This window comes from Perca fluviatilis, chromosome 18 (assembly GCF_010015445.1).
Source record: "Perca fluviatilis chromosome 18, GENO_Pfluv_1.0, whole genome shotgun sequence".
NCBI classification, from domain to species: Eukaryota; Metazoa; Chordata; class Actinopteri; order Perciformes; family Percidae; genus Perca; species Perca fluviatilis.
The window spans coordinates 15,366,218-15,387,602 of record NC_053129.1 but is presented as its reverse complement, the minus strand read 5'-3'; the positions used below and the strand labels follow the sequence as shown (position 1 = coordinate 15,387,602).

At 40.9% G+C, this 21,385-nt stretch overlaps 1 protein-coding gene across 2 annotated transcripts in view; it reads left to right on the top strand.

Moving 5' to 3' along the window:
* Window positions 1–3,015: 3,015 nt before the first annotated feature.
* The window catches only part of syndig1l (synapse differentiation inducing 1-like), a 36,828-nt gene continuing 18,458 nt past the window's right edge, over window positions 3,016–21,385 (top strand). The window contains exons 1-2 of one of the 2 annotated variants that reach the window (XM_039782715.1): window positions 3,016–3,217; window positions 9,975–10,639. In XM_039782715.1, coding sequence (XP_039638649.1) covers window positions 10,139–10,639 — 501 coding nt within the window. In that variant the 5' untranslated portion in view covers window positions 3,016–3,217; window positions 9,975–10,138. Of the gene's footprint in view, window positions 3,464–9,974; window positions 10,640–21,385 lie in introns of both variants that reach the window. The other variant, XM_039782714.1, reaches the window with a different exon arrangement.

Below are 21,385 nucleotides of genomic sequence, written 5' to 3'. Positions count from 1 at the left end.
AGTCCTTCAGCACAAAGCTAGTAAATTGCTGCACTCTTCAGTTTTCACTTCCACACAGCATTAATAGAACTCACTTTTCCCTTTAAATTCTTTAGGAGATATTTGTTGAATTTTCGTGTGCATTATTGTCTTGTACTCCAAAACATGGCTACAAAAATCTCGTGCGCACAAAAAAAGCAAAACATGCACACAGAACATGAAGTCTGAGAGCTTTGAATTAGTCAGATCAAAAAACAGTTTCCCTCACATCTTATAGTTGTGCGTGTATGCTTGATTTTTGGTTGTTTTTTACTAAACCAACAACAACAAAAAGACATTGAAGATAAAATGGCAGCTAGCCATATATAGAAAGTTTTGATTTGCGAGTGCATGTGCATTGAAGATAAAAGGGCAGCTAGCCATATATAGAACGTTTTGATGTGTGAGTGCATGTGTGCATTAAATCTATAGCATGGATGGTCAAAACAATGCGCTTATTAATAACTGTCAAAAGAGGCAGGAGGAGATTTACAGTGCAGGCATCAGCTCCACATACTGTACAGGGACATAAATAATTCTTAAGTCTCCAGGAAGCTGATGTGTGTTGACAGATTTTCCAATAGAGAACATTAGTGATAGTCAGTTCAACAGTATGTTTATTTAGTAAAAGAGTAAAGAGTAAAATAAGATTACTATCATGATTGGAGGTTTAAGGCTTGCTGAGATTGACAACAAGTTATAGGGCGGTGTCAAAGGGACCGCTCTGAGCAATTATGGTGGATAGAGTTAATATGATGTGTGTCCAAAATTGGGATGCAAGGGGACAGTTTCATAATTGTCAGTTACTTGCATGATGCAGTGATGGCTGTTTTTACCAGTTTTCAATAAAGTTCTGCAGTGCAGGTACAAGAAGGGGGGTCTAAGGGGTAATTTCATAGGAGAAAGTTTTGATTTAATAAATTGACATATCTGCATTTAGCAGAAAGATTGGTTTGGAGGGAGGGAATTGTTTTTAGCTAATTGCTGAAAGTGTATTGTTCTATATTATATGTCCAAGCTGGGTAGTACAATAGCTTGCCAAGTTCAGCCCTGACCTTGAGTTGTGTTAGTGCGTGTCGATATAGCAGATATTTCATTAGCCTATTATTATTATTATTATTATTATTATTATTATTATTATTATTATTATATTGTTGGTTTCATATCCTGCTCTAAGTTTTCTCGATGACATTATATTTTTAGCAACATTTATTAGTTAAACATTCTTAGTTAATATTTATCAAGAGTTCAACATCCAAAACTCAACTAATCTGCATCATTAGAACTGGAGGATGAAGGAAGAAGCCTGCTTTATTAATCCTGCTAGGGAAAATTCAAGTTGCACGTACACACACACACACACACACACACACACACACACACACACACACACACACACACACACACACACACACACACACACACACACACACATTATCAGGGGCGATTCTAGGATCAAACCTTTAGGGGGGCTCAGCCCCTAATGAGAATGTGACACAGATATAGTGCCTAGCAAAAGTGCCCCCCTCCCCCCCATTAAATCAGTAATTTCATTAGCCGATAATCTCCGAGCTAGCTATTAAACAACTAACGTCAGCTAACGTTTTTGACACTATTAACACTATGATGATGGAACTAAACCTGAGAATGTATAAGTCGCAGTAATAACGACCAATTTGACACAATGTTCCATTCAGCAATTTTAGTTGCTTACTTTTCAATTTGGGTTCTAATCTGCACCATTTAATTACCAACTTCTTCTCTTTCTCTGGGGACTACCAACATTACACTTCTTAACCGCACTCCTGCTCTCCCTCTGACAGATAGGACAGAGCGACATTCAGCCAAAGGCGGGATTCTGGCACAACCACCTCCGATTGGCCAACACTACATTTTTGTTAACCCTTTCCTTGATGGGGTTACAGGTGCATAGCATCGGCTACAGTGACACAGGATATTAAACCTGTTTCAAGCCCTTTGAACCTGTAATTGTTTGTCCTCTGTCATGAACAGACAAGTTCGCAAACTCTAACTTGATGCACTTTTTTTTTTTATTATTATAATTTTTAGGGGGGCTGAGATGAAATTTAGGGGGACTTGAGCCTCCCTAAAAAGGGTCTAAAATCGCCAATACAGAGAAACAGAGATGTCAGTGCGAAGGGGCTTCCTCACAAGATAGCCCCCCCAGAAGTTGGGGGTTTGGTGCCTTGCTCAATGAGGCGAACTGGCATCTCTTCCAAGCCAAGTTGCCATAGACCGAGCTACTCCACCCCCTTGGTGTGTTTTGATCGAAATGGGTTGACAGGGGCCTGGCAATCAGATTTTGATTACAATGTTGCTTGAATCTGATTAGCACTTAGAGGTATATGACATCATCTTTTTCCAACGGAGCCCCGCCCACTTCTAACCAGTAAGAACAGCCGGACAAAAACAGAAATGCATGTCATTTAATTAAAAATAAATGAAAAAAAAAACGTTCTAACAGAAAATGTTTTGCTCATGCAGGACATCATCACTTATAATAAGAAGCTGATTGAGAAAATAGGTCTTCAGGGCTCTTTATGTCTTCATTAGCCTCTCCAAGTCTATTTTTAAAACTGAAAAAACTCTAAGTGACTAACTTGAGTGCCACAAAAATGTCAGAGAGTGCTTTAATTCCCCTTGAACTAATCAAATCAGCGGGCTCACGACATACATCAGTGGTCCACTCAGAGTTAATTGCAGTGGCAGTTTAAGAAAGGTGCTGTCCTGAGAGACTTTAACTCATGAGAGATGGCAATCCAGCCACCCAGTCATATCCCTGCTCAATTCTAAATTTAGTGACGATTATGTGGTATTTGTTATACCCAGACTGTAGGGTTGTGATTTAAATAAATGGTGACTGAAATGGTCTGTACTATAATTGTCCAGTGCTTTGGATACTGCTGCGTGGTGATGGTTTGCAGGAAAAAAAACATCCGCTCTAAGAGAACACTGACCTCGCTTGCACACTGGAACTCGGGGAAAGTAAGCGCATGCATGCAGGGAGGGTGGACGTTGTTTTCTCTCTTTGCGCGCTTGCGAAGCGCATCGGGCTCTCCTCTCTCCAACTGCGCCTGCAGAATTCATCCCTCCCTCCCTGTTTCTCTCTCTCTCTCGCTATCCCTCTCTCACAGAAGGTGTTTTAACTTTACGAAGGCGACAACATTTCATTCTCAAGGTAAACGCTTTATTGGGAAGGGAGACCTTGTAGGAGGAGAGGGAGATAACGAGACTGTGACGGCGGCATTTTGCCGAGCGGAGACCTGTTCAGCCCGAAATGATTGACTATTTCTTGAAATGAGAAAGTCTTAGAAATGTCTTTTTCCCTGGGCGACACCGTCAGCATCACAGCCACAATGTACAGGCGGAAACAAGCGAGTGTTTGCATCCTCCAAACAATATTTGGATTGTCAAGAACTCAAAGGTAGGACATTAATTCACCAATTAAAAGCTAAAACTGCCCAGATTTTTGAGTTTGCTTTTAATAGCGCGCGTTCTTAAAGCTAATAATAATTGTCTAATGATGGGTGTCTTTACGGAAAATATGTTTTTACATTTACGCACATGATCACATGTGTTTAATAGAAATAAGTGATGAAGTGTCGCATCGCAATGTGTGATGGAGGATGTTGTTGATAAAGAACTCTGCACACAGTTTCCACCTGCGACTGCTGGAGCATACGTAAATCCCATCCTCTTCTCTTTGTGTGTGTTATAATGTGCGATATGCCTTTGGCATGAAGTCATCAAATGACTCTTTGTACTGTAATAGCACCCTTTTTTTCCTCTGTGGAGATTGGTCAGAACACTTGGTCAGAGTGAATTCAAGAACATTTTTCACCCTGTAGCCAAGAAAAATAGACAATAGCTAAGAGCGTGAAAAGGAGTGGTTCAGTGTCTACATTCAGGATATTTTATTATTATTATTATTATTATTATTATTTTCAGCATGCAGTACGTTGTTGTATAAGGTGAAAACAGGGATAAATGTTGCAGCAAATATTTAGCAATTTGTGCAAAAAAGAGGTATGCAGCAAGGAGCTTATTCTCTCTCCACACACACACACACACACACACACACACACACACACACACACACACACACACACACACACACACAACACACACACACACACACACACACACACAGCTATCAATCCCTACCCTTTCCTTCTGATGTACCCCTGGTGCCTGCAACAATTGGGATGGCACAAGTGATGTCAGGTCTGATCTCTGCTTGAACTGCAGTCCTTATAGATTGCAAAACCATCACCAAAAAGTACCTGGTTTTCAACTAACAGCTTCAGTAGTCATTTTTGAGGGAAAAAAACATATACGTTTCTAAAATTAGTTTCAGGCTCAATCCGGGACACATTTACTTCAATGTCTGATTTTAAGTTAGCTGTGAAGATCTATCTATCTATCTATCTATCTATCTATCTATCTATCTATCTATCTATCTATCTATCTATCTATCTATCTATCTATCTACAGACAAAACACAATCTAGATTCATGGTGTCTTGCCATTAGCTACTGGAGATCTATAGTCAATGAAGACAACTTAGCCAGAGCCTGCCTCTCACTAATGTACATGGCTGCTATTGACAGCAAGCTTCCCATTGTATTATTCTATTGTATTATGTGGCAGAGATTTTCAGGGGAGGATTTACACATGAAGGAACACTTTAAATCATGTGATGGAGGTGTGGAAAACACTAAGCCAAGTGATAAAAGAGGAGAGGAAACAAGTGTCCAGAGGAGTCTTGACTCTTCTGTGGAAGGTTCCTTGCTAAGGGTTTAATGTCTTATCAGCTCCACAGATAGACGTGTAGACAGAGGGAACAGACTATCAGCAGCGGCTGCTGACACAGGAATAGGATTCAGATTAATTTCAAGTGGATTATGACATTTTTACACAGTCTCCTTTGATGATAATAGTTCATAACGGGATCAGTCAACGCGGTTATAAGCCCATTACTCACTTCATCATTTCTGTTGCTTAATCTGTCAGTGGACTTTCATGTGCTGAGGCCAGGGGGTAAGGTTTACCACGAATGGGATGCATTTGCATTTTCTGCAATGAGCTCTCATGCATTATCCCAATGTGCGATCATCAATAACTACCTGGCGTTACCGTATTATGCACATTATACGCCAGCCAGCGCTTCCAAAATGAAATTACAGAAAGATGAAGTTGTTGTTGTCGAGTGCAGGGAGCAGATGCGGCATCCAGGAAAAGGAAAAGCTGTGAGAGACAGGCCGGATGAAATGGGTTGGTAAACATGGCCGACAGATAAGACACATTGGTATTCAGCTGCATCTCGCCACGCTGGCCTCAAGGCCTGGCCGATAATACCCGCTCTCGGCTTCAGGGTCAGAGGTCTGAGGTTGATTGGCAATGGGCTGACACAGGGAAATAGAGTGTGCTGACTGGAGTCTAATGGGGTTGAAGCGCACCGATGTCTGAGCGTGGCTGGCATGTTAGCGATGTCACGGTCCCACTCTTCCCCTCGCGCACCTGGAAGCTTACAGGTTGTTCACTAATCTATTAGCTCCTTTTGTCAAACACCTCTGGGCTCTCTTACACAGCAGCACTGCAACACACAGGCCGGTGCTTGTGCCATCTCTGTCATGCTGGATTGTTTTCCTCGCACACAGCGTTTGCTCCATTCTCCGCTGTAACTTTCGCCCCCCAGCCGCTGCTGTCTACCAACACGCCCAAGTGCACTCAACCAGAGAATCGCCTTTAAGTATGATATCTCTCTTTTGTTCCCCATTTTCTCTCTCTTTTCTCTTCCAAACACATCCACCCACTGGTACACATGTATATTTACTCACAGCCGTCTATGCACAAAACACAAACGCCCACAAACAAATGTGTGCACACATAAACACGCAGAACAGTGATTCTTTCTATGACTCTCCACTGATTCCGAGGTGTCCTACATTGCTCAGCTCTCGCTGAAATAGCTTATTCACACACAAAAAAAAGGCCCCTCTCTGCACCAACAACATGGCAGCAACGTATTTGGAAGCATTTTTTTCACCAAAAAGATTTCTCAGAGCATCCCTAAGTAATGACATGAAAAGTAATCCGCTGTCAGCTCGTAGCCTTTGTGCAGATCAGAAGTGTTACAGTGGCAGAAACAGGGAAGTACTTGGAAGATACTTATTATGACAATATGCATGGCAGCCACTGGTTCCATGTCAGAGAGTTCATTTGCATTGATCTGTTGGCAATACCTAATGCCCATCACTTACTGAACAGAAAACAAAATGGTCATTTTTGTCTCTTAAATATTTAGCTCTTTTCGGAAGAGCAACATGCTGTTTTGCGCTGTTGAGGCAATATCTCTTTGAGCTGCAAAATTCCACCATCAAATCTAAACTGTGGTGTAGAAGCCAGTAGAAGTAGCTTGTCCTCTGGCACGCTGTCTCATTTTATTATGGTATCCAAAGCAAAGCTTTAGTATTAATGCGGTGGTGATTTATTGATGTTGAAATGCTATTTGTAGCCCCTTCAACTTAAGTGCCATTCTCTGATTTGAAAAATATACTTTCTGACATTCTAAAAACTCACAAGGGTGCGTTATGTAAAAGTTGCCTTTGACACCCAGTTGGAACCAATGAATAAGGAAGCTGTACAAATTCAAGAAATGTAGTTTATTTCCACAAAATCAGTTTTGATTACTCATTAACACCACCCAGGAGCTCAGAGCCAACACAGCAACAAATTATCAGTATTTTAAGGACATGTTAGCAAGGTCACGGGGCTTGAACCTTTAGCAGAGACCATCCCGCTCCAGGAAAGCAGCAGTGTACGCAACAATAGTATCCTTAGTAGATGGCAACCTCAGCACCTGCTCATCTTTAGTTTTTCATGAGGATTTCCTTCATAACGGAAAAAATACTCACACTTTCACTCAACTGACTCAAGAACTGCATGATTGTGCGATCCCTGGAGCTATATGTGGACCAAAAGGCGCACTGGTGTGGAACAACAATGTCAGCACATTCCGACGCAGGAGGTCCAACAGGGAGGAAAACTTTGTTGGTTGTCCGGTGAGCTTCAGGAAGCCTGGGAGCGTGAGGCTTGTGTTTTATTCATGGGGCAGGAAAATATGAAAAGTACAGCAAACGAAAAATCCTACATTGGGGGAAATAAGGAAGAGAAAGAGAAAGATTTAGAGCGACTGAAAGAACTGCAACATAAATGAGTAAGGGAATCTAAGAAGCATGTGATGGTTACACTGTAAATGGAAGATTAAAACAGGAGTTAAAGCGTTACGTGACAGAGGATGCTGCATAAAGGAAAAGTGGGAATGTAAGACACAGCAAGTTATTGCAGTCAGCCTCTTTTTTCTGTCTGATTGAAGGCTATGTTTACAGCTCCATAATATCCTGTAATATGGAGCTTAAGAAGTTGAAATGAATTTTTTCATTGCATGTCCTGAACCTCTCGCGGAAAGCCATTTATAATGGACGTCTCTTCTTTTTAAATTAATGTATGACACAGAATTTGAAGGTTAAGCAAAACAAAGAGGATGTTTGCTGAATGTGAATCAGCAGAGGTTTCTGACCATGATTAACCAAAGGATAAAGGAAATATATGAATCGTTCGTGATAATCAATGTATAAGTTATTAACCTGTGCAACAACAAGCTATTGTCCATATCCCATCGCCACAACGCTATTTGGCATTATGTGTAATCTTGTTGTCTTCGATTGGAAATGCCCTCTCTTTAAGCATTTGGAAATGCACGATTGGGGTCAGGACCCCCAAGAAATAATCTGCTTTTGGCATTTCTATTTTAAATGCAGATTAATCAGACAAAGGTCAAGGGTGACAGCTAAGAAGGAGAACCCTGGTGGGTTTTTTTTGCAATGTGGAAATAACTGAGAAGAAAAGTTTATAATTTTGTTTTGATTCTTGTGATAGTTAAATGTTATGTGCCTCATTTTACAGCTGATCAGGGCATATTAATCATGTGGCAAGTACTTAGTCTGAGCACCACAGGGTGTCCCCTGTAGGAGAGACACCCAGAGCAAATATAAGCATTCTGCTGTATGGTTGCATCAGTATTATGAAGATTGATCAATGGTGGCTTAAGTATGCAACTTCTAAAGTCTGTAACCATCTGTTTGTATATATGTGCTTCTTTGGTTTACATTTATGGTGAAATGTCAGAACATTTAAGGCCCTAACCTCGCCAGCTTTGTTGCAAACAGACACAATTTATGCAGGACCTTTACTTGCAACAAGGTATTTTTTGTAGCGTTGTATTAGTACTTTTACTTAAGTTAAGGATCTGAATATTTCTTTCGCCAGTGCAAGAGGCAAAGCAATGTGTAACCCTCGGTCCAGACTATTTACCATGGGAGTCGGGAACATCATCAAGGTCCTTATCTTATCCTAACCTCGAGACACCCAGAGACTCCTCACACAAAGCAGGCCAAGTGTGAAGGACTCTGACACCTCACAATACAAAACCATGACAATGTACAAATCATAAATCCTTTCATGTCTAATCATTTTCTACCACAACAACTGATTTAAATGGCTCAATTTCAATAAGCTCAATTCAGATCCAAATATCCAAGTCAAGTCAGAAAATCCGGTTGTTCAATTTGACGTGGTCAAATTCAGACACTAGAATTGATCCAGTAATGATTAAACTTCACAATTACATATTCAGATGCTTACACCCAACGCATTCTCATGAACAGGTCCGTATGATATTGTACGAAAATGTATGCACACCAAAACGTACGATAGCCTACGAAATTAGGAGACCGCCGGCTGGTCAGGTGACGCCGACTGGCTACGAGCTCCATGACGCCGAGCGGCAGTTGCTTTTTCTTTAAGCCGGTACAGAGCTTTGCAACGTGGGCTACAGACCTCTGTTGTATAAGCGGTAGTTGGTGCTTAAGCGACCCGAAGATAGGTGACTTTGAGTTGGGTACAAAGCACCGCGAGCTGGCGGTCGTTTCGGCGGACATTATGGTTAAATTTATTCCCCAGAATATGAGCATTTTGCCACGACTAGGCACAAAACGATTAGTTAAGATAAGGATCGTGGTTTGGATTAAAACACTTCTAACGAACACGTATTTCCTGGGTGAAAGGCTTTCGTTTTCCCCGGGAAGCAAACTCCGCCCTCTGGCTTGAAAGTCCTCAATGTTAATTCCCTTCTATCCACCCTGACCTCCTCCCTTCACGGCCAGCCGGGTTCAGCAAAAAAAAACATAGAATGCTCACGAATTACAGTGCAAAACTTTTCGTAGCTTTTTGACAAATGGTTCATGAGAACAGGCTGCAGTACAACATTCAAATCATTATGGTCATTAGTGATTCCATAGAAATGAGGCAGACATGGCCATCTTACGTAGTTAACTCATCATCATTTGTGATTACTATACAAATAATGACACTTTAAGCTCTGCCAACTGGGATCCTCATCATCAACCTATTTATTTTTTACTTTTATCATATATTCCTATAGTAAATATCGAATGTATATTCAGATGTGGAAGATTATAGCCCTCTGAGCTTTATAGGCTTCAACTGATCCATATTAGAAAGTCAGGCTGACACCTTTTAAGGCCTAAACAATGGAGCGATACAAATCTAATTAGATGGCAACACTTTGATGTACTGCTGTTACTACTCTGGTATGTGTTACTTTATGTGTCTAAAGTCAGGCAGCAAATTAAACTTAATTGAATAATCTGCAGGGTGCCGCTCTTGACAAGTGGGATTGCTGTAAAAAGTTGTTGTTGCTGAGGGAACGACGGCTAAAACTTTCATCTAATGTGAGCAGTTGTTCAATGTTCGGTAAACTGTTACCTGCTGGTAGAATGTCAAATAAAATCGTCCTTCCAGTTTTTATATTGAATCTAAAAACTCTCTCTGTCTGTGTGTTATCTCTCCAGATCTGAGAGTGCTGAATGCTGAATGTCATTAACAACTTCACTGAAATCAGCGCACGCCATTGAGGAACACATCCTGTTTTATTTCACCTGTCACTTTCCCATCTCTTTGCAAGAGCTAACATCACTAAGAAGCTCCCCCTGTGTACCGTTTGACACCAGTTGCTATGGAGAATCTCAGTGAGCTCCAGAACCCGTTGTTGGACAAAAACAGTAAGCACATGGTCAACGGTTATGGGGGTGACTTCCCTAATAACCAGTACCAGGAAAACATTATTAATTACTTTGCTGGTGGAGGAGAGGGAGGAGGAGGAGGAAAGGTGAATAACGGCAACGTAGTGAGCGGAAGTAGTTACAATACCAATGGGAAGATGAAATCTCAGCAGCTTTTGGACGCCACCTCACTGCATCTGGCGGTAGAGGCATTCTACAGGCCTAACTTCATCCTGTACAAGGAGGACAGTGGCAGCATTAAGGCTAAGGAATATAAAAGCGAGTGCTGTGAGACCACATTCACAGAGAAGAAGGCGAAGGAGGCATCCAACACAGCGGGGGCGGACACGCCTGGCACCGAGGATCCCCAGGCGAAGCTGCTGGAGGACGGTGAACACATCAAGATCCAAACCGTTTCCTATGAGGTCGAGGAGGAGGAGTATGTGGAGTATGAGGTAAGAGAGAAAAAGCACAAGTGGAATAAAGAAAGCAAAGAAAGCTTGCATTTGACCAGAAAGGATTGTTTTTAAGGTGAACGAGATCAGCTGTAAATAGACAGTTTGTTTCAGTGTCAATTTTGATCATTTTTTAAAAATAATAAAATGTGTTTAGTGTGTAGCACTTAACCTAGTGCTTTACAATAGTTTATAGACCATCAAGGACGAATAAGATCCATGCAGATGAATGGATTTTAGATTAGTGAGAGATTTTAAGGCAGGTGAGGTACTTTTATCTGGGGGTCAGGGAGAAACTTGTGTGATCTCAGTGTTTTCAATGAAATGCTCATATCAGGCTGATATATCCATCCAATCAAGCCTTGGGTACCTGAAGTGTAGTGCTGTTTGTGCTAAATTAGAGAAAGAGCGAGCATGCTGGTATCCCTGTGGTATTTGTACACTTGTATCGTTACACGATTGGGCTCGACGCCTGGATCAGACTGACGTTTTACTAACCACAAATCCCATTTGATCCACTGACCTTGGCCTCAATTCCCAATTCTAGTAAAATTCACAGTCGGATAATAATAAATCACCCATGCCTGGCTCACCCAGGGATATTAGGTGCTACAGAACTACAGCATTAGCCACAGTATTTTCACTTTCAACTGGCATGGCCAAGCACAAAGCACTCTAAAGGATTTAGGGGATTGGACAAGCAGAATAGGGTGTTGAGTTTGACCAGTGTCCTGGCTGCAAGACCTAATGGACCGACTGCCACACACGGGCGAGTCTGCTAGAATGAACCTGGATTGCTATGATAAACATGTAGCTGCTGAAATGCAACGTGACATGGGTGCATATAGCTTGGGGGCTCTGCAGAGAGACATGGTTGCTCACTAACTTCAAGAAAAACATTGCAGATGCCAAAGAGCAAATAGCCTAAATAAATTATCAAATAAATATATTTTCTGACGTGATTAAGTTCTTCCTGTTGTACTTTTTCACTTAATAGAAATGATTTTATGCATCAACTAGAGGCTCCTCTTAGCCATTCAAAGGTTAAGTGAATGCATTACCATATTGTTCATATATTTCCACGCGCTTCCTGTTCACAAATGAGCAAGCATATAAAAAATGGCATCAGTGACAAGATGCAAAGAGGAAAATACACAGTGGGACTTATCATGTACCATCCCAGCAGTAGACCATTGACACCACAAAGAGCAGTGTGTGTCCGCCAGCCTTACCACACTCAGGCACAATGCAAAGACCTCTGACAAGAAAGCCTCTCCGCTGACATGCACGGATTAGTTGGTGTTTTAAGGCCCGGGCACACAGAGCCGATAATCGGCCGTTGGACAGTCTGGCGAGGTCAGTGACTCGAGTCTGTTCGGTGTGTTCCGTGCCGTCGTCTGTCCGAGGGGCCATCGTCCTTCATTTTGGCCGATTTGACATGTATAATCGGCGGGGCGGGCAATGCCGGCAGTCGGACTCAAATGACCCATCTGATTGGTAGAGTGCTAACCCGGAAACGGGGAGCGGAATGAGGTGACTAGAGTCTCTCAAAATCTGACCAAAATCTTTTAAACTGACCTTTGTCGATCTGAAATGAAGACAGATTCAGCAACTGCATGGCCTATTTCTCGCTTAAAATGTTTTCAGAAACATGTTTCGGTGAACTATTTTAGTACTGTATGAGATCGTGTTCTGAACAAGCCGCCATTACAGTCTGTCTTTGTATTTCCGGAGAAACCAGACCCACGTGACGCGTTCATCCAATCAGCTGCCGGTTTTCATTTTTGGGCGACAATACAGATTAGCCCTGCCTGCTGGTACGGAGACGTATTAAGTCTCGTCGCTGTGGTGTGTTCCGAGGCACTTTTTTGACCAATTTGGGGAGACTGATCAGCCCAACTGCCTTTTCTGCCGACGTTTGGTCGTCGGCTCTGTGTGTCTGGGCCTTTAAACGTTTACAGCAGTTAACAAAACACTGTACAATATGTATTTATTATGTAACCTGTTAGCAAGCACATAACAGTTAACTCCCAACCGTTTATTATTTATTAATTATTTACTCTTGCACCAAGTTTCTCTTCTATGGGCTTGTATCTAACACAATGAGGGCAAAATATAGTTTTGTGGGTTTGTTTGGCAGTAATATTAATTAGCTCAAAGGTACCCTGAGGGGTTTTCTTGTGTATCCTTGAGCTCTTAGAATTGTGTTGAATGTGATTCCTTCCTTAGAAAACATTAAGAGAGCTGATCTTCTGAATATTTTAATTTGTGAAATATTTACATATGTTAACCTGAGCAAGAGAGCCTGGGCGAGGGCGTATGATGTTGAGAGACCCGAAACACCCAATGAACCCAGGATACATCACTGATAATGTGTCCGAGTTGCACCAGAGGTGTATGTTAAGAACTACATACTGTACATGTTTGCTAGCTTGCAGCATTGCTCTTTACCGCCTATGCTTTGCATGTTGCTGCCACTAACTGCTGATCAGCGGGAAAGTGTGAAACGGCACGGCAGGAATGTGTTTTGTGTCGCCCACATGCTCACACGTGCATGATACCAAAAAATAAAACAAAAGGACCCACTTGTGAAAACCACTACTAGTGGTCAAAAACTCCACAGAGTTCCTTTAAAGGCCCAATTACAGTCTGACCACAACTGTTGAAAAGACTAAAATCTCAAAAACATTAAGAATTGCATTGCAAAATATCTGTTTCTTTGTTAGAAAGTCCGGTACAAACCTGTGTACGTAGAACTTTGAGGTACACATTAACTACAATATAACTCCCAAAGTCAGAAATATTGGAAGCTAGATTACTAAAATCAGAATCTGCAGCTTAAATCAGTTTTAAATCCTGGTTTAATTCAAATGTGTATGAATTCTGCAACTATGGTGCCGTGTTTTGTTCTCAACTGTAACGAGAAAAAACATTTCAGTTCATGTGCAGTGGTTAAGATAAAATGATCAGATAAATGATGATTGAGAGCAGAATGTTGAATTTATCTCCTAAAAACCTCCACTTGAAAACTCTGAAGCACAACTGAACTGAAATTGAATCCAATCTCTTTTTCTCTTTTTAAGGGAGGTACAAATGAGACAAAAGATTTAGGTAGTAGAGGCTTCCTCTTGAGGAGGGTAGGAGTGGGAGTGAGACAGAGGTATGAACCATGATGCCTTTATGTGCAGGCAATTTTCTGGTATAACCTAAACTGTTCAGTTCTTCATAGTTACACAGGGGTGTTGTGTGTCTGTATCAGTTGATGGAGGAATTTTAGCTCTTTTTTTGAGGAAAAAGATGGTTGTTTTTTATTTTGATTACGAGTGACAGTGTGGTGGCTTAGTTTAACATTATAAGGCACCGACAGCTTGATAGCAGTGACACATGAGAGGGCAACATTTGCTACCATTATAGATATGGTGGCAGTAAAAGAACGTCTTTAAAAGAGTTGCTGATCATTATGTCCTTCGACAGTGCTCACACTTTAAGCATTGTATTTGAGCTGCTTTTTAGCTGGGATTTTCCTCAGCTGAAGTATAAACTGCCAAACAAAAATGACGTGGCTATAAGGCAGTCAATTTTACAAATATGTAGGGCTGGGTATCGTTCAAAAACATTCGGTACCGGTACCAATACCAATTCCAATACCGTGTCTTCGATACTGGTTTCTAAACGATACTTTTTTCGATACCATTTTTATAGATCAAAAAGAAATCACAACATTAAACATTAAGGCACAAATATTTTTATTTTTCATCATCCTACTACGTGAGCCCTGTCTCTGTGCGAGCTTTTCCTGCATGTCTCTAAGTGTAGTTAGACGTGTAACGTTAGACAGCCAGTCACCAGCATTATTACAGTAGATCTTGGTAGAAGCATGCTGCATGCTTATTGGTTCACTGACGCGGATTAAATTTACTCCTTAGGTATTGAAATTGGGTTTTGAATGACAAGGCATTTTTCGATACTCAATACTTTAGAGGCAATTCGGTCGGAGCCTAAAAAGTATTGAACTCGGTACCCAGCCCCACAAATATGTACCACCTTTTAAATAACCTGTGTGAAATTGCTCACAAATTGTTAGACGGTGTGACCAGGCCTATAGGGACATCTTTCAGAGATGGAACCGCTGCTCCTTTTTCACACTCCAACTGTCAACTGCGTCTTCAAAGTTTTTTTAAAATCCCACTCTATCTTCTTTGTGTCTCTTTATATGCAGCTCCTCCTCAGTGAGTCGTATTGATTTAAGAAAGGAATCATTAAAGTGTGATGTCTTTTGCCTGATTCAGCTCAAAAGTTTTCAGCAAGAAAAGAGTTTAAAAGGTAAAAATTAAATTTTTCACCAATCATTTTGCTTAACTGGATCTTCGTCTTGTACGATGCCTAATCCATAATCATCAAAATCCTGCGATATGGAGTGATTTTTTTACTCTAAAAAGTTTTCATCAGCACTTTTTAAGTAGATGAGACAGGAAGAGTGACAATACCAGAAAGCTGATTTAACTACTTTAGCTTTGCTTGAGATTAGCAAACTGTTCTTACCTCAAACGTCTCTCAAAGGTCGATACAGCAGCACGTATGTCAATACAGCTCAATATTTAACCTGCTATATTAGAAGGATTACGGTGATCAGTTATTGTCAACTTCACTCAGAATTGGAGGAAAACTTGGCTTGAGGAAGTGACAGAAGGATGTTAAGAGGTACAGGCTGTTATGGAAGAATGCCACTGCCTACCAGGAGCTACACACAATACGGGAATCAGTGTAAAATAATAAGATTTAAATCCTCACCAATTCATAAAAGGTCTTTAACTTCAGGCGGTACCAGATGTGCTCGTTTTGCTTTTCCTTTAACATGCAGATATTAAAAGCCTGCTGTTTCTAGAACCCATCACCAAAAAATAAAAATGGGAAACTACTGCAGTGGAATAAAGAGTTCTGCATTTTACTTATAAATGGATTTATTAAAAGCAGCACAAGTTCTCCAATTAACAAAGTACATGAGTACATTTGCAGATAGCATCTGAGGAGGATAAGGAGATATACATTTCCTTTCCTTTGTTTTCTTGTCCCTACCTGTCAAACTTGATCTGCATTATACAAAAAATTACTGGAAGCGTTTAATGGCATCACTTGAGAAATTTGCAATCCTCCTATGATTTGAACTTCTTGTTCTTACTTCAGTAATAGATGCAGAAGCAAACCTTTTATTCATGCACCAAAAACATTGAATTAGCTGTTCTCTGTAAGATTTTCTGAAATTTAAAAAAAAATCCACAGAGCCTGGAGCACATTGGACAAGGCTAGCTGCTAAAACTAAACTGTAATTAAATTAAATTATTTGTTTACATGTATTAATCAGAGCATTTACAAAAGTACTCAAAATCCACAGGGGAGGCATGTGGACACTGCTTTTTAATCCGGTTTGCTGCTCTCTTTCTCATTGTCGAGGGGGGATTGGGGGCGTCAGGAACACCAACCTCATTATTCTGGGGGGTCGCGACTCAAAAAGGTTGAGAACCACTGGTCTAATGAATAGAGAGTCCGTGATGATAAGCACTAGCCCTGCTGAAGTACCCCTAAGCAAGGCGCTGGGCCCCTGGCAGCTGCGAGGTGGCAGTTGTGCACTCTGCCCTCCGTGGGGAAGATTGAAGCCCGGAGAATTTTGCCTCCAGAGGCCGTCAAGATAAAAAAAACAGAGCTAAGGTTCTTCCATGTTAGAAGCCTCTGTGCCACACAACCAAAACAATCTCATCTGTCTCCTTTTATTAGCTCCAGCCTTGACAAGTGTACAGTATGCACGGGGGGGGGGTCTTTTAGTCCCCCATATCTTTTAGTCCCATTATTGTTCACTGGCAGGTGAGATCATGTCCAAGAAACTGTATTTAAATTATATATATATATATATATTCAGACGATTTCTCTAGCATGAAACAGTGCTGTGCCCAAATCACTGACAGTTTAACAGGTTGCATTTATGAGCCATGGACAAATTGCTGCTTTGTTTTATGAGAAAAATATCAATTACAAAAACTAAATTAAGTGTATTGCTTTAAAATTAAAGTGATCATTGGGAGTAGGAGGTGCTACAACTGAGGTTTTGTTGGTCAGTGTTTACAGAGTACATTTTGCAAATGACCTGAGGATGCTGGTGTTACAGTGTTTTTAGATTTATCTGACATTTTGTGAATGCAGTTACAAAGTCCTGGCTGAGGGGAGACAGTATACTGTTGCTCCTTGCTGAACTATAACAAACTTGGAGGATCGACCCCTGTAGCTCTGTGACTTATGTCAGGTGGATCTTCTTTATGTCGACACACCTGGCAAAGTAAGTCCATCTTACAGCAGAGTATAGTTCCAGGAAGGTGGTTGAAGAAGACAGGCCATGGTCCAGGCATTGTTTTAAACCACTCATCCCTGTGAATAGTGCTGGTAGCCTCAGGTTGAGGAGCTGACTGGGGTTAATGAACCAGCAGGGATTGATTTACCTCCATCTTTACCAGATCCCATTGCTGCACTTCTTTCTCAGTATTGTCTGGGTTTGCAGACCACACATTTTTCAATATCAGGAAATGTATTTGTTGGTAACTCTTTCACATAGTGATTTGGCGACACCTGTGGTAACTGGTGTTAAAACTTCTTCATAATACTATGGGCCCTATCTTGCACGCGGCGCAGCGCAAAGTGTCTTTGCTAGTTTAAGACCGACACAGATGTCAATTCCCCAGCCAGCGCCCACGTCGTTTAAACAGCAAATGCACCCGCACCCATGTGTGCACCCATGGGCGTGCTGGTCTTACAGGGAGGTGTGTTCAGGTGCATATTCTTGGCGTATTGCCGTCTTGAGGCAGCGGAAGTGATCACACCATTGACCAACAAAAATTGAATTTGAAATTACATGTTTATAGATTATTTGGAGCCAGAAACTCGCCTCGAGCAGCTACTCTATCAGAAATACAACAGAAAGAGGTGAGCAACTCATGCAACCTGTGTTATTTATACTCACTAGCTAATCACTGTAGCTATACATGGACTTGAATATGCTTCCTCTTCAAAATGACTGGATGTCCTATTCTCTGGATTACTGAAATGGCGGACTCCTTCAGGGACAATGCTAACTACTGCAAAGAGAGGTAACTAATGAGTGGAAATACATTTAATGTCTATAGCCGAACAAATACCAGTCTTAGTATCTAAAATTGTGTTTGACGTCATGAAAATTGGAAGGATTATTATAACTTTCAGGACAATGCTACCTACCTGACGTGATCCTGGATATCTTAGATCTTGCAGTCATGCATTTGGTCCATTAAAATGTATTTTCACCTGCAAAGAAAATAGCACTTGAGCTATGGATAAGACTTGCCATTTCTTTTTGTCTGCATGCAGTTTGCATTCATCAGTCCATTTCATATTTACATAATAATTAGAAAATGTGGTAGTCCCGCCTCTGTGCAATATTTCAATAAAAATGGCTTCTACTTAGCTTTTCTGATTGAACCCCTTTTTTCAGCACAGGCATTGGAAGGCTAAAACCATGGGCATGGGTGTGAAATCAATAGTTAGATCAATTTTAAAATAAATATATTTCTAACTGCCCTGTGCCTCACCTCTGCAGTATTTTAAATCAGACCAGGTTTGATTAGAGGAGTTATCCGTTCTCACTAAATCTGAAGGGACATTTGCTCTTACACCTTCGTTAAATCTAAAATGTAGTCATGCTGTGGTTCAGTGCGCTCATATGGTTGCTTTCCTTTCCAGCACCCAATATGAGCCAGTGTCATGTGTTCTATAGAGAAATCTATAGTGAGATATCCCATTTCTCATTTAGCACTTAATGACAAACCGATCTCTTGCATCATTTCAATTGAGCAGTTGTCTAAGCAACTCTTTGACGTTCAATCGTTCAAAGGAGCAGCCTTGATGGGAATTCCAGACAACATTGCATATTATTCTCCACAGTTCTATTCACGCTTGGTGCAGGATTTGGGAAAAAGGTTTGGTCATTTTTTCAAGTGTCGGTGAAACTGAGTTTTCACAGTTTTGAAACATTACTTAAGAGTTGATCAAAAAATGTGAGCAAACTCAAACCAGAGGTACATTCATGAAATTTCAGACAATTTAGCACACTATATACAGTATAATATATATATATATATATATATATATATATATATATATATATATATATATATATATATATATATATACACACACACACAGTATATATATATAAAAAGTAAAAGTAGTGTATAGCGCAATTTTATTTTAAATGTTCTGCCATATGAACGAAAGTGCCATAACATTTGTTCTGCAAACACTTAACATCTGCATTTTGTTTATACAGTAGCAGATAAATAAAATATTTAGTGTAAATCTCAACTTAAACAATGTAATGAAAGCAAATACAAAATTAAAGCTTATTGCCACTGCCAGGGCATTGCACAGTTGAAGAACTACTGCCGGTGTTGTTTAATGCAAGGTCTCTTTAATGGTGGGCGAGTGCTTCTTCCTATTACCATGTTTGTGATAAGGTGTGTGTAGGAAGAAGCACTCGCCCACCATTGCAGAGACCTTGCATTAAACACTTAAACGGTAGTAGTTCTTTAACTGTGTGAACCACAGCTGGCATGGCTTGTGAGGGAATTGTGTCACAATTATAATGATAGGAATGGGTTCATTGGTTGTCTACATACTCTTCTGTCTATACCCAACCCAGAGAGACTGGAAGTTGACAGCACAAAAATCTGGCTCTGTACATATACAGCCTCGGTGGACCCCATTCCCCTACACCGATTGTCACACCTGTACAAATAACTGAATCAACAAGTAAACACTTGCATTTGTAGCAGTTACTAGGTTGAATTAAATTAAATTGAATGAAGACAAAGGCAGAAAGCCATCTTACTCTGGTCTTACTCTAAAGAGAGAAGTTTGAACCCTGGCTCCTTTTTTCTCTTTCCTATTTGCATCAGTAATGTTTTAGCAGTATATGAACATGAAACGGCCAAAACGGCCAGTCTGAATGACTGTTTTAAGAGCTTAAGTAAAGAAAATAATATGTGAGACAAGTGGTTATAGCAGTTAAGTAGAAAATAAGAAATTAAAGATTCCCATCATTCTTGGTCTTGAATGAAGTTCCTAAAAAGGTAGCAGAGCATTGTTTCTCTGCCAAACTTAACTGGTGCTTCCTTAATCCTCGCCTGAACGGCAGCTCAAGAGTATTAGAAAGTAAATAATGAGAGACGCTTCTGTAATGCAAGAGGTTTTAAATAATATCAGCCCTTTGGGGTGGGGGCAGTCATGTAATGATTGTCCATCAGTCTGTTGGATTTAGATTTTATATTCCAAAAGAAACTAAAGGGAGATAAGGCTCTTGTTGCGATGAACGTATAATCGGTGGGCAGTTACAATACCTTGCTTTTCAGCCTTAAATCCACTCTGTCGCACTACTCTGGCAGGTCACCTTCTCATTGGGTGTGAATATGTAATACAGCCTTGTCATATGCCATATTAAATGGCTATATGCACAGGCTAATCAATTACCCTCTAAAATATATACTTCACTCTAATGTAGCAATTTCACACTTATCTTAAGTTGTTGGTCTTGGTTATACTAGCTGAAGTATTTGGAGTTAGGACCTTTGGATCTGGTTTTTGTTGTATGGAAAGATGAATATGTGTCTACAGTCCAAAAGCTGTATAGACTGTGTAATCCAGTCCCATCTGTGGCTTTTGGGTCAAGTGTGTGAGTTTTCATATGGTTGTTTAAACACTATTGCCGTTTATGTATTTATATGCATTTACTTGCTTTGTTAGTTGCAATGTTTCTACCTGAGTTGACCGATGGATTCTGAAAGGTTAAACCGGCATGTTGCAGGTTGGTACCTTAATCCCTAGGCCACAAGGTTTTTTTTAAGATTGAATCGCTAATTCCTTCACAACCCATTTTTGCTTGTGCATTTCAGCCTGTTTACAGAGCACGGTGAGACAACCTGATCTCACAGAATGATGAAATGAACACGGCCCCTTAACTCAAAATCGGTGGCAGTTTCACGGAATCGCAAAACATTCCGTGATGGGCCAACGGAAGAATTCCGTTAACTAAACATGGCCCCTTAATTTAAGGAAAAGGACTTGGGTGGGCTTATGGTTCCATGACACGGGGGAAGAACAGGACGGAAAAGAAGAAAGCGGCTTTAGGAAACTTGACATGCAGGACACAAACCTGGGTCTCCTGGGTGAAAGTCCTGTGTTTGACCCATCCACCACCCCAACCTTATGCGGAATTTCGGCATTACATGCTAGTCGCTACCATATTCGCTCTTAACGCTACGTCATCTTCTCATTGACTTTACATTGACATTGTTTTCTGTGGTGGCCACACGGAATTTTCACACATTCCGTGCCACCACCACGTAATGCACTGTTAACAATTCGTGATCATTTCACAGAATTCTGTGCGACCAGGCTGGGGGAGAATACCAAGCATGATGTGTAGTGTTCCCCTGTTGTAGCCTCATTACACCATCCTAAATTGCACACCTGTCAACAATAGGCCACGCGGCAAGGGAGAGAAAGAAACAAGTATTTTGTTAATAAATTTACCGCAGGCAGGCAGCCCCCCCCCCCGACGACTGTAATACATATTTGAAAGGACTGCATCATGACGAGGCTCTTATCATTGGAATCACACACTGTGTGACTGAGTGTCCCTCTGAGGTTCCTGAGTGTGGTGGACCTCAT